This window comes from Colias philodice, chromosome 24 (genome assembly GCF_061535455.1).
Source record: "Colias philodice isolate Cphi_HAF_F1 chromosome 24, ilColPhil1 Martin Lab GWU primary, whole genome shotgun sequence".
NCBI classification, from domain to species: domain Eukaryota; kingdom Metazoa; phylum Arthropoda; class Insecta; order Lepidoptera; family Pieridae; genus Colias; species Colias philodice.
In genome coordinates this window covers 3,569,708-3,584,573 of record NC_143109.1, presented here as the reverse complement: position 1 = coordinate 3,584,573, position 14,866 = coordinate 3,569,708, and the positions used below count along the sequence as shown (strand labels likewise).

General features: G+C 32.1%; 1 protein-coding gene across 3 annotated transcripts in view; it reads left to right on the top strand.

The window, feature by feature from the left end:
* Cirl (Calcium-independent receptor for alpha-latrotoxin) overlaps nucleotides 1-14,866 on the top strand; it is a 270,668-nt gene that overhangs the window by 160,205 nt on the left and 95,597 nt on the right. For all 3 annotated transcript variants that reach the window (XM_089710173.1, XM_089710174.1, XM_089710175.1), the window contains exon 2: nucleotides 10,792-11,148. In XM_089710173.1, coding sequence (XP_089566299.1) covers nucleotides 10,830-11,148 — 319 coding nt within the window. In that variant the 5' untranslated portion in view covers nucleotides 10,792-10,829. The remainder of the gene's footprint in view (nucleotides 1-10,791; nucleotides 11,149-14,866) is intronic.

Here is a 14,866-nt window from a genome sequence, read left to right as displayed (position 1 = left end):
CTCCCTAACAGTAAGAAATACTTGTATTTATACAAGGGTGGTACTTTAATTTGTACATTATCTTCAATCCCTAAGTGACTGAGATCCTATTTGAGATTAGTACGCGTAAGTGTGGAGGTAAACAAATTATTGGGTTTTAATTTAACGGGTGTAAATCGAGATTTATTTTAATTACATACTATATTTAGATATAAGTATTTAAATCGTGTTCGTTAAGAAACTATAATTTTTATATTCTTTTATTTTTCATTTTTATAGATAATTCACGTGAAATCAACATATTGCTTGACTTAGCTTTGCAACATAGCTTTTCAAGACAAATAATTTGTCCTGAAAAACTGATTTCTAATGACTTCATATAGTTCATCATGATGTGTCCATAAACAACACCAATGATCAATCTGTTTAGGTTATTCTTTATATTTACCTTTACTTTTATTAGTTATTACTATTTATAGACCACATTCACAAACCAAACTCATCCAGTTTAATACAACAGCTATATTAATAATCGAAATAAAATATTCCACTAATTTTAATTGAAGCCAACGTACATCGGGATTTAAACCGTGAAAATGTAATAAAGCATCCGATTCGAGCAGACAGCTCAATATTTCATAAACATAGTCGAGTGCAAACGCTAAGCGGATTACTATGGGTTTTATTTCATAAATATATTAGCTTTCCGAACGTATTAGGTAAATGTTTTTTACACTACGTTTTACAACGAAACTGTCTGAAATTTGTGAAAATAGTTTGATTTTAAACGTTATAAAAGTATTTATTTTGAGTTGTTTAGTTATTCTTGTAGGTTGTATTAATTGATATTTCATTAAGTTTTGATTAGAAATGTGTGGCTTCTACGTTTATTTTACACTAACAAATATGATTATAACACCCATTCATTTAAATCGAGGTGGATTTATATTTCTATACCAAATATATTTTACTGTAGTGATATATATTTAAATAAACACAAATAAGAATTCACCAAAACACACCAACCTTACACAAAACCCAAAACAAAAACACACGTAACAAAACTATTAAAACAATCGCGTCATAAATAACGCTTGCCAAGAATAGACAAAAGCGAGCGTTTTGTCAAACATTTCCATTATCCCGCAAGTAATTCGCGAGGGACATCTACAAATGACCGACCACGTTAGCTTTAACTTTGTTCTAGCCGGTACCCAGGTGCTTCTGCCCACATTTCTCTACGTCAGAGCACAATCTAGTTTTTACTAAACAACACGCTTTTACGTTCGTAGTTCGTACCTATCTGTGAATATGTGATGAAATATACGACGCTGTATTTCGCCAACGCCCGCTGCGAAGTCGCGTGTCTAGCTGCAATAAATATCGCCAGGATTAACACGGAATATCTCTGAAGGTAAATGTTTGTGAGAATAAAACAGCGATAAATAAAAGGGTATGAAAATGACAAATTATTGCGATATCTGTTGTTTATTTAAGCTGTAATGTAAATAAACATCGCGTTGCTATTTAATGTTTTGTTTTAATAGTCGTTTCAATAATTTATAGCGTAGGCACAGCCTTTTATAGTTATACAACTATAAAAAGCTGTGCCTGGGTTAATTGAGAAAGAATTTCAAAAACGATACACGATTCTTGTAATTCATTACCGGAAATTTTATAAGTCAAACTATAGCAATTAACTTTAAAATGTTTTAACTGAAAGTATTACGACAATGATTTAATATTTGTTGTAGAAAAGAATGACATCACATCACTTAGAAAAAGCGCATGAAAAGCTTTTAAATTTTTACTCCCAAACCGAACTGTCCAATTTCCATGTTTAGACGTAGCAATATGACCGGTCTAAAAATGTTCAAGTTTAATTCCAGTCATTTTGCGCTCCAATAACGTAGCGACATAAGTGGAGACTACCGTCCGTATGTCTCCTAAAATTTTAGTGGAACAACGGTTTAGTGTGATGCCAGGGCATAAATTCTAGTTTTTATCTTCGTAATATCTCGTCGCAGAACTTTATGCTGTGACTACGAGGAAAATATTGAATCTGCAGACTGGATTCGTATTCATTTTGCTTGTGGATAAAAACGTTTTTAGGGTTCCGTAGCCAAAATGGCAAAAACGGAACCCTTATAGTTTCGTCATGTCCGTCTGTCCGTCTGTCCGTCTGTCCGTCTGTCACAGCCGATTTACTCGGAAACTATAAGTACTACAGTGATGAAATTTGATGGGAATATGTGTTGTATGAACCGCTACAAAAATATGACACTAAATAGTAAAAAAAAGAATTGGGGGTGGGGCCCCCCATACATGTAACTGAGGGATGAAATTTTTTTTTTCGATGTACATACCCGTGTGGGGTATCAATGGAAAGGTCTTTTAAAATGATATAAAGTTTTCTAAAAAACATTTTTCTTAAAGTGAACGGTTTTTGAGATATCAGCTCTCAAAGTCGTAAAAAGTATGTCCCCCCCCCTCTATTTTTATAACTACGGGGTATAAAATTCTAAAAAAAATAGAGGTGATGCATGCTAATTAACTCTTTCAACGATTTTTGGTTTGATCAAAGTATCTCTTATAGTTTTTGAGATAGGTTGATTTAACTGTAATTTATTATATTTGCTGCTACGGAACCCTTTGTGCGCGAGCCCGACTCGCACTTGGCCGGTTTTATTATGATTACGTTACGGTGTTTGGGTCGTGTTAGTTCTATATGTTAGTTGTAATGTACGAGGTATATGCTTTTTTGTGTTATATATAATAAATAATAGCAATAATTAATACACTATCATTGCCTATTACCTAATATGGATTAATGAAATCTTGTCGTAATACAAATTATCATAAAGAATTGTTTAAATTTAGTATAATTAGTATAATTTGCGTTTATCATGTTGCACAATGTACAATAATAAAACGTAAGCAAAAATAAGCTTACTATGCTTTACCTACGTTGGTACATAATTCATTCGTCTACACAAATAAACATTCCACATAAGTACATACTTTCCAATAATTGCAAAAGCCTTTTTCATTAGAAGCACACGAGCGCTATACGTCAACAATTACAACTAGGTTTCAAAACAATTGCGCTGAGTTATGTACTTAGTCTGACATAATTTATGTCAATAAGTTCCCTGAAAATATAGGGCGAAATGAAAACCGAGGGCTGTCACCAGTTAAAAAAGTAGAGATTGCAATTTGGAAAAAAGTGCCAAATTACTAAAGACTTTCGATTTGACGTTCGTTACAATAAAATAAGACAAATATACTTTGCATGCATCGACAACAGTTTGCATGATAGAAGACATTTTTTTTCGATAGGTAGGTAGGCTATTATTATACTTAAGTTAATAAAAAAAACATCAAGTAATGTCTTTATTATATATTTTCATGTAGGTATGCATTAAGTGTGAAATATTGAAAAGTAGCAAGTTGGCAACCCTACTGGTAAGCAGCTTAACTTCAAGTTTCTCAAAACTTGAGATCACCGCTAATGGTTCCAAATTATAATAAGACTGTATAATATTGATTGTTTGGATAAAAGTATAGGTAGGCCTACGCCTACCTATACAAATTAATGTATAATTTAATCATTTTAACGAAAATAGTTGTACGATTTAATTTTTGGGAAATTTAAAATCAAAATTAGAGGCTAAGGATTATAAAAAATAAAAAGAGTGTAAAGTAGATACACTAATTAAATTACCTACACTTTTAAAATACGACCCACACATAAACTTAGCATACCGTACAAGCAAACAGCTCTTAAAATATTCCTTTTGTTCATTCTATTCAAAGACAAGGCGTTTGCTTAACAAGTTACCAAAAAGGGACTCAAACTGAAAATTTTCACATGCATTTTATTCGACCGGCGATTTTCCGAGAGAAATTCGATAAATTCACTTTGAGAGGTAAAACATGAGTATTTTTATACGTAGATAACGTTTATCGTGTTTGTTTTAAAAATTTCAAAATGCATTTTAAATTGACGATAAGTTACGGTGCAGGGAATGAATTATTTCGCTTTTTGCGATATCGGTTTCGTTCGATTATCTATAAAAATACTAAGCTTTTCGTGTCTTATTATATTGAGGTCTGTTTATCATTTCTACTTTTTATAGGAGTAAAAAATTACTTTGTTAACAGAATTTTAAGTTCATTTCTTAAAACTGTATTTTTTAAAACAGCAGTCATAAGTATATTATAGCAATAATAATAATAATATACATACCTTAGTCCTAAGTATGAAGATGGATGTGTATTGTATCCTGCATAAAGTTTAAAATATACCTAGTTTAAATTGTCAGTAAAAATAAGTCAATAGCGAATAAAGCAGTGGTTGGATTGCTTCTACCTTATCTACCTATCGTTTATAAAATCCTACATATTCTAAACTCCACAAAGGCATAAGGAAATGGTCCAGAATATTCTAGTACGAACATTTATGGAAATCATGCATTCCCACGTAATACTGCCATTTGGATTATTTCGATAGAGATTTGTGAGCGAAGATTTTTACGGCGTCAAATGCTTTGCACCTTTGTATTGCACTATTGCATTATTTTATGCACAAAAGTATTTTTAAGTTGTTTTGTTATTTGTACTAAATGTATTTGGGAATATTTAATCATGAAAAGATAATAATGCAGTCTTTCGATTCACGGGGTAAAAAGTATTTTACATTTAAATCTCTACCCGACGAAATATGTATGTACATTTAATACATTTAGGGCCGATTTTTCAATGCTTGGTTAAAATTTATTCGTCCAATAAAGTATTACACGAACATATTAAAATGTCACCTGTATACTGTCAAATACGGACAATTACAATATATTTTTGAAATGGTAATTTAATACGTTATTCGATGAATAAGTTTTAACCGAGGATTGAAAAATCAGCCCTAAAAAAGGTTAAATGCAAAAAAAGGATACCTATAATGGAGAACTGGACAGTCTATTATTCAAAAGCACTATAAGGGTGCACTCACACACATCAGTCACCGTCACGGCACGTCACCGGACAGGATTAAAAAAAAATATGTATCAATAGTTCTAGTATGACTCTGTTCCCACACGACAGTCGCCGGCACGAAATCTATCAGTGACGTCACCGGTCAGGCACGTCAAATAATCTTTCCATACATGTATCATACTTTTATCCCCACTCACCCGGTGCCGTCACGTCTCAGTTCAGTCAGCGTCGTGCTACCGTCAATTGCTACATGTTCTCTAGCGTGACACACGTCTAATCACTGACTAACCTGATGTATGTGTTCAATGATTCAGTCAAACCGGCGACGTGACTGACGGACAACATGACGGTGACTGGTGTTTGTGGATACGTACACAAACCGTCACCGATCAGTCATCGGTGACTTGACGGTGACTGATGTGTGTGAGTGCACCCTTATACATCCAAATCAATCCCACAGTTTTGTATAAGAGCTCGATCCTCACATAATTTCCTATACGTACCTAAAACTACATAAAATTACATGTCAACGAACAAACAAAAAAACATCTACACAACGGTTCAATAAATACCTCACCATGTTCTATATAAGTCGAAATACATACAACTATCGGAGGAAAGGTAAAGAAATAAATATTCCCTGGTAGTTAATAAAAAACAACTCGCCACTCGGCTCTAATAACACGGGTAGGTATATGACTCTAGCGCCATTTACGTCTATGAAATTTTAACCTAGCCTCCGGTGTGGGGTTTTGCGTGGTACTTGTTATGCGCTGAAGCGATTTAATTTTTATAAATTGTATATTATGTAATTCGGTCCGTGATATGCTTTTTTTCGCGGAAGCGGGGGCGATTACATTTTGAATATAATTAATTTGATGAAGATAGATATGATATGTGTAGTGTATTTGCATTATGAATTATCTGTGCGTGATAATATTTACTAAGTGGGTATTTGAAAAATAAAAAGTCAGTCTTGATTCTAGCCGGTGTACGTTATTTATTCCCGCATCGATTTCCTCTTTCATCTTTTAAATATAACAATATGCTTTATAACATCGAAACTTTCATTACATCGTCTCAAACTTTTTGGTCTGTGTAGCGCATGTCGCGTGACGGTCAGCTGCCGAATAAAGCAGTGTTCGGAACCGTTCGAACAGTTTCACTTTTACCGTGGTTTCATAAAACCACACAACATTTTTTAAATGATTCTAACGCTATATTATTGTTATGCATTTATAAGAACGATTAGATTGACTTCGTGTGATATATTAATATCAAGAAAAAGCTTTAAAACGATGTTTTTATTGATAAATCACGTTAATCTTAATCAAATATCACTACTTCTTACTAAACAGTTTTTAATTTATTTATTTTATTTTACGACACGTCGCTTATAACTTGTCCCACACCATAATCGGGAATGCAGAGGTAGTCGCTAAATTTAGCCAGGCTCCCTTTTACAGATTATGTGCTGGTTACCAACAGCATTAGTTATTACCTCTTTTTGTTAACATATCATATCTATAACTGTTACTATTTAATGCGTGACTTGTAATAAATTTATGTTCTAGGGAAGTTAGTTTCTTGTAAGAAAACTGTGGTTTAATGATTTATGTATTCTGTCCCGCGGCTTCGCTCGTTTATCTTTCTGCAAATGCCATTATCTTCTAATACAAATTTAGTGTCCTCATTTCGTTTGCAAGATTTGCTTTCGTAAATAGTAGCCTAGAAGTAAAAGTGTAAGGTTTCATTTTCCCTCATTTTAGACTTTAAAAACACTATCCAAATCCATTCCATTGTTCAGTTGTAAAAACCTTCTACTAATCACTTGGTAGTTTAGAATTCCTAGTTGAAATTAACATAAAATTGAAACAGAAAAATATAAATTATATATTACTAGCTTTCCGCCTGCGGCTTCGCCCGCGTTTTCAAAAAAAACCCGCATAGTTCCCGTTCCCGTGGGATTTCCGGGATAAAACCTAGCCTATGTCACTCAGAAATAATGTAGCTTTCCAACAGTGAAAGAATTTTTCAAATCTGCCAAGTAGTTTCGGAGCCTATTCAATTCATACAAACAAACAAACAAAAAATCAAACCTTTCCTCTTTATAATATTTGTATAGATTAATACCTCTAGGTACATTTCTCAGAAAAACAAATAATAAAATACGAAATTCACCCTTAAAAAGTAGCAATTCATACACAAAGTGATTTAGTTTCAGTAAATTGAGTGAAAACTGAAGCTTTTTGTACTGCAAGTGCAAACGGAATAAAACCAGAGTGGGGGCGATCCTCCAAGACACCTGCGTCCCGGGGGCATGGGCCACGATAAATGACTGTTTATATTTCTGCTCAACTAAGACTTCACCCGTTTATATAATTCGAAAGATATATTATCTTTAAGATATTGTACGAAGTTATTGTGAGAGCAATTATAAGAGATATTAAGTTTTACGTGGAAAGTACGAAGACTTTATTAAAATATTGTTGATATTAGTATCATTATTATTTGAAAATGTCCTTATCAGAATCTACTAATGCAACTTTATTCATTGTTAATTAACCACGCAATTTATGACAGAATATTATTTGATAATTTATTATTAGAATGCTTATAATTATACTCTTATTTTTTATTTATGATAGGTATATTTAGAATCTAGTAGGTAGTAGGTACTCTCTACTATTATAGGTTTATCTTTCTATTGCGCTACTTCTCACCATTTACTTTCTAAATTCCAATCATCCATATAAAAGTACCAAACCGTTCCGAACAAAACACCCCACACAATTTGTCACCCAGCAAATATGAGATATGACACCATTTAAACAGACCCATAGCATTTCTGCGAAATAAAGTTCACGCGTAATAAAACCGGTGCAATGGCCCCATATATCACGCCACCTGCAGGATCCCAGGTCCAAACGGTCCCCGGGGACACAAACAATTTTCAGGACCCTTGGCAACCTTGACAGCCTGTCGTTAGTAGGAAAATATTGGAAAGACACGTAGTATAAATTTAAGGCGACATCACGAGGCGATGAACTTAAATATCTAGTTATGACAATGGTAGCTGTGGTAATAAATACGATACTTACATAAGTAAGTTAAAGATATCAGTATTATTTAAAAGAGTCGCATAAAATCCTATTAAAAGTAAGTATTATGTATCTAGAATAGTGCAGGATAACATCATGGAAACGCAAGCCACTACCTTCACAGTGCAAATCACTACGACATTTTCCTTGACTATTTTTAGAGAATTGAATCGAATCGAATTATATCCGGCTTTAAATTGGCCTAAAGCTCATCTATCTCTATTCCTTGTTCTATTCTTGCATGAAAGACATTCTACAAACTTTCGTCTATGACTAAAATAGGATAAACACTAACAATCTTCATCCCACAAGTTGAAATACGATTAATAACAAGAAGCGTACACCTGGTCGTGATAGCTAGCAGTTGAGCCAGCGATGCATTTGAGACGGTAAAAACGTAATGAAAAATAGATCCGATATGTTTGAAGAGAACTATATTTTAAGTTCTTTGTCACTTCTGAACAAAATTGTAAAGGATGTCTGTGGTGTTATGTATTATTTCGAATTTTTGTGCTTTCATTTTCGAAGATTATTAATTGATGAGATAGAAGCTTATGGGGTTGGATAATTTTTATTAAACTTCCTTATATCGAATGTTTGGATAAGGAAGACATTAAACATTTGTAATCAAATGTATAAGTATAATTTAAGCAATTATAGAGCTCATTGATATGTTAAATATTGTATTCGATAAGTTGTGTTCAAAAAACAGTATTCGCTGGTTCATCATATCCTTTACCAATAATCACGTCGACCAAACATTATCACGTGGACATAAAGCAAACTAATAAAGTTTCCTCATCTTAATAAGAATTAAAGAAATTACATATATTAGTCTATATCCACAATACGCTATACAAGAGCAAATAAACGATACCCTCAATTACCTCAATTAAGGCGTTCAATTGCTTCTCGGAACGGACAAGATCGTCAAAATCCAAGTGATGCTCGTTCCCGACACTTTATCGATCAAAAATAATGAGCAAAACCTTGTTAACTCAGTCTAGACCTGATCGTTACGGCTTAGTCCTGGGCTTTTTACCCACCTGGTGTAGAGCTATCGAAGAATAAGTCTTTAGTATTGTTGTTCCTATTCATTTACAATATGACTTTTTTACATTTTTCTAAAAGACTTATAAAATGTTTTCAAGATGCAAATCCAGTCAATTAATTAAAAAATGGCACAAATAGAAATTAGAACGCTTAAATAGCTTAACTGCATTATTATTATTTCATAATTCACGAATATTTCTATTAAATTATTTCATACAGTATATACGTATGTACCTGTGAATATTTGAACAGTTTACAATCCTTATAAATAGTTAAATATTTAACCAACAGTTAATTCGTAAACCAGTTAACAGGGAGCGTGTAGCGAGCTTGCAAATCCGTTGATAAGATCTGTTATTTTGCATTCTTCGACAGCCATTTACAGTTTAGTCACTTAACACCAGTTTAAATCCGCAATTTCAATATAAATTCTAACGAATTCTAGTTTATAACAGACGGACAAGCGATTTCTTCCCACGTTGTTTTAATATGAAGGGAAATCCTAAGTTAAGTACCTACTAGAATATTAAGAAGATTAGAATATACTCAAACATTACCACTGTAGGTATCATTTCTTTCAAACGAAAGTTCATTTAACAAAAGAGGTGTAAAAATGTAAAAATGAACAGTAATTGAACTTACTGGAGTTGTCATTTTATTCAAATGTAAGCACGTAAAAGTGAAAAGAAGCATAGTAATGTGTGAATTACCGTGGTATGTGTATATTTCCGTGAAAAATGTAGACTCTCTAATGTTGACAAGCATTTTATTAGCCCCCGTTTTTAAATTATCGTGTAAACTATACCAAATAGACAGTTAATATAGACCTTAACCACTTAGTAACAACGATATGGTAAGAAGAATTCTGCGACATTAATTTTCGCTCCCAAGAAAGAGAAATCTTTATGGCTAAAACGAATTAAGAAATCTTTCCTCGGTACGATACTTTTACCTCCATTATTTTAGATTTCTTTATGGAAAAACATTATTAAGCATACCTTTGCCTTTCAGTATAAATTACTTAATCTTCATGATTATATTTACCAGTTGTAAACATTAATTAATAACCATTAAAATGAAAAACACATCAACTAAGAACGTGTAACATGTAAACATTGTCTTGTCAAAAACAGATTACTATACGACATATAAGATCTGGTAACAACCCCGGTCCCAGCTGATGAATGGACCCACCCTGTCCCTCCCGTGGCCCTCCCAATCTCCCATCCCGCTCTCACAATGTGTTTATTTCATTACGTTTTTGTCGGAGAACGATAATTCTCGATAACTGTCAATTTACTAAGTGCTGTTTATAGGTTTTTCTCGCTATAGTGAATAGATATTCTGTTGTTACAATGCGATCAAATAACAAGGATTTTTTGATATATATTGGATTAGAGTCGGCTTATGAATAAATAATTGGTGTTATTCTTATGAGGGATGTTATAAACAAAATGTATTGATTTGTTGACAGCTTTTATTATGAATAGAGTGACTTGTAACAGTGATATCTTTATTCTAAAAACATTTTTCATTATGATGCATTGTTTTTTTCAATCCAAATCCCATAACTCCTTCAAGTCTTCCCTATTGTACCATAATGTATTAAGATTCCTACACCTATTTAATAAAGTTTCCTGAAATTAATTACTTTCTTTTTTTACAGATGCTGTCACACGATGCGACGATTTGACCAAAGGACAAATGAATCATTGTAGCACTAACAACCAACCAGCCATGCCTGCAAGCCAAGAGGCGTTACAGCCTCTAGAGAACAGAATATGCAGCAGAAACAGCCTTCTAGAACTAAAGAATCTTCTAGAAGACAGAGGCGGTCACGTGAACCACGAGAGGCGAAAGAAAAGTGTTATAAATAGTAGTGTTTTTAAATTAGACAGTTTTAGTGAATCTAGGCATCAGTGTAGAACCTCGAGGGGACTGTGGAGGTTTAAGACTTTGTTGTTAATATTTTTAGTGTATGTTTTGGTGGATACGAGGCTGCTAGTAGAGGCAAGAAGTTCAGGTATGATCTGTTTATTACTTTATTTTATATATAAACCCCTTATATATAAAAAAAAAACTATAATATACCTTCGACCGGATAATTTTTACGATAATTTTTCTATATATTTACTCAATTTTCATGAATGCAATTGTAAGCGGTTATTTTACAGTTTATTTTCCCTACTTCAATATAATGGTAAAAATTTAGATTTTCGAAAGTTAAGCTTCGATACTAAAAATGTTGAACAATTTCAATGTTATTTAGCATAGAAAGAACGATAATACAGACATTATTTCAAAATTCACCTCACTCTACTTTTAAAGTTGAATTTTCATTTCATTTTATTGATGTTTTCAAAATGATTTTACGTAGAGAATTCATTTTATTACTTTAGTTAGATTCAGTGCAGTATATTGTAGAATTCGGTTGGCTGAGACCTAAATAAACGCTCGTATTTTGATCGGAATTAGGTCAATGTACATTATTGCTAGAATACTAAGTACTCATAACAAATGTTTCGTGGTTATAAGAAATTCTTACTTAAAACAATACAAGTCTTGGTGTACCTACTTCAAATAATTAAAGTCACATAAAGCAAAATAAATATAAGTGTACATATAGGTATATAAGATGATAGATTGTGCAAGACCTTCTTGTAATTGTTTTTAGGTTCATATAAGGTATTTATAATATTGTGTTTGAAGCACGTTTCTGAGAATTGATCCTGAAATTTATAATTCGGTTTCTTCATAGTAGGTACATCAGTAAAGATAGATAAAATACGAAATTTTAATTTTAATCGTACAGCCGCGGCCGTACAAATGAAAACACTTATACAATTTTGAGTAATATTTTCTGCAATGGGTTTGACGCAAAACGACTGATTCGATTTTTATGAAATTTTATTAATTAAATCTACTGATTTAATTAATAAAATTAGCCTTACTAGGCATGGAATAGTATACCCATCGTATTTTTGTTTAAACCTAACCAGATGAAATATACTATAGTAATCTATACGCAGATTAACTTTCCTACAATATGAATAGGTATATAACATACATTCAAGCAAAGCTGCAGACAAAAAGCTAGCTATATTATATGTATGTTTACATTATACTCCGAAATGGAATGTTCAAATTGCATCACTGAAAACGATTGAAACTGTACACAAATAGTTGAACGGATTTTAACTGCAAATGTTAAACAGCGAAAACGTTTGAAAGTTTAACTGTTTAGTATTAGTTTGAGGTATTTTTGGGGTGATATTAATTTTTAAATATAACTACTGCGGATAATTAGGCAAAGTTAGTTAGTAGTAGTTAGCACATAAAAACTTACCTTCGTGTTTTAACACTAAAATATGTTACTGTAACAAAATTATAAAATATCAGTTTGTCCGTGATTACGTTCGCTGTGTTCCTTTTATATATTATCGCGATTAAATCCGTTGATAATAATCTGTCTTTAATATTAATTTTAAGTTAGTTTAGTTTTAAGATCAAATCAAGAGTTCAATCTGGAATCGTTTTAATTGTTAACTGGAAAAATAATAATTCAAAGGTATTGTTATAAGATGCTTCTCAAAATACTAACAAAATACAAAATATTAATTGTTTTGAAGAAATAAAATCATTGAAAGATCTTCTATTGAACTGTTTCGCAAAATTAAACAGCTAACTAATCGAAGTTTTATAATTGAACTGTTTTAAGGAGCGGTTTCTCAAAAGCGCTTACTATTTTAAGTTTTATAATTGAACTAGCTGTGCTCCGCGGTTTAGTCCGCATTGCTCTGCTCCTGTTGGTCTTAGCGTGATAATATATAGCCTAAAGCCTTCCTGGATAAATGGGCTATCTAACATTAACGAACGAATTTTTCAAATCGGACCATTAGTTCCTGAGATTGGCGCGTTCAAACAAACAAACTCTTCCGCTTTATAATTATAGTTTAGATTGAAAAGTAATGTATATGATTTCTAACAACATATAAGTTCACACAATGAATAACAAGAATTCATTAAAATTCGCAAGAAACGAAACTTAGTGACAATGGTGCCAAGTGGTGCCGCTTGATTCTCATAAACCTCATTTATCCAACTGAATCATCAGCTCACGTTTATTTAGTAATTCCAGGTATTTCTTAACGAAATTAACATGATCGTGACTAATCGTATTTTAACAAAAACATGTTATATCCATTCATTATGGATTTTTTGTTAGTAGGTAGGTATGCTAATTTGTGACTAATTTGAATTGTTTTACTAATAATATAAAATTCGAAATTTCGATGATGGGTTTATTCGTTGTTCTTATGAATATTTTGTCATTTATTATATTTGAAATACTGGTAGTTTTTAAACTAGTTTCGTACTTAGTTAGTAGTACGTACATAAATTTTGGAAGTATGTTTATTTATAAATTACTTAATCAAAGTGAAAACGACAAGGTGCAAGTTGAAAATACATAGAAAGCATCGACACATGTTATAATTTAGAAAATTTGTTTTGATAAACACATTTGAATAAATTAACAAAATTTATAGACAGATGCATAAATTCCGTAATCATATTTTACATATATTTCTTACGCGTAAATTACACATGTACCTAGTTATATAACCAATGCAATATATTTAGAAACTAGCTTTGTCCCGCGGTTTTACCCGCATTGCTCCGCTCCTGTTGGTCTAAACGTGATGTTATAATAGTCTATTGCATTTCTCGATAAATGGGCTATCTAACACCGAAAGAATTTTTCAAATCGGACCTAGTTCCTGAGATTAGCGCGTTCAAACAAACAAACTCTTCAGCTTTATAATATTAAATTTTTGTCTATTTTCTATATCTATTCTTTTCTCCTTAATTTTGGAATTTATCTTTCACCCTTTTTCCGACAACGCTACTTATTCCGGACCATAAGCTATCTCTACGAAATGTACGACTCAGCAATTTTGCGTGAATAAACTACATACATCCAATCTTCTGTAATGTTACTAAAATATAAAGATATTGTAATACTTAGTAACTTACAAGAAAATACTTAGTCTCATAATCGGTTTTCTGGGCACGTGAAGGGAAAACATAATATATTTGTGAGTATTTTTTCCCTTCACATACCCTGAAAATCTATGTATTCTTCTTTGAATCATTAATGAGGATAAACATATTATGCATTAATCGTTTTAAGTAATTTATAGTTGTTTATGTGTTGCATAAGTTAAATGTTTTTAAAATTTTTACTTTTACTTAATCAGGCATGAAAATCCCCCAAGAATTTTTATTGTTGTGGTGTAAGCCTAGCTGTAAGGCTTTATATTTAGTGTTGTGTTACATTGATAAGATTACAAAAGAAAAGATAACACCGGGACAATGAACTCTTTGTAGAATTACTCAAGATAATTGTATTACGACTAATGGAGTGTTACTTTTCTTACAAAAATAATATTATTTATAGCTATTATATCTTCTTTGTTTGGTTACATATCCTTAGCCTTACTAGCCTTACATATCAACAGAATTAGTAACCTCTACATAAAAATAATCCTTTTTACAGGACATTCATATAATATGAAATTGTAGTAAATCTTAACGTCATAAATGTAAAACAAAAATAAATTTTTTCCACCTTGCACCAGTAAATTCTTGCCAACATTCAATTCACATGTCATATCATAAAAGATATCTACTCGATATATCATACCTTTAAAGCATTCTGCTTACACCTGCACGGCCCATTT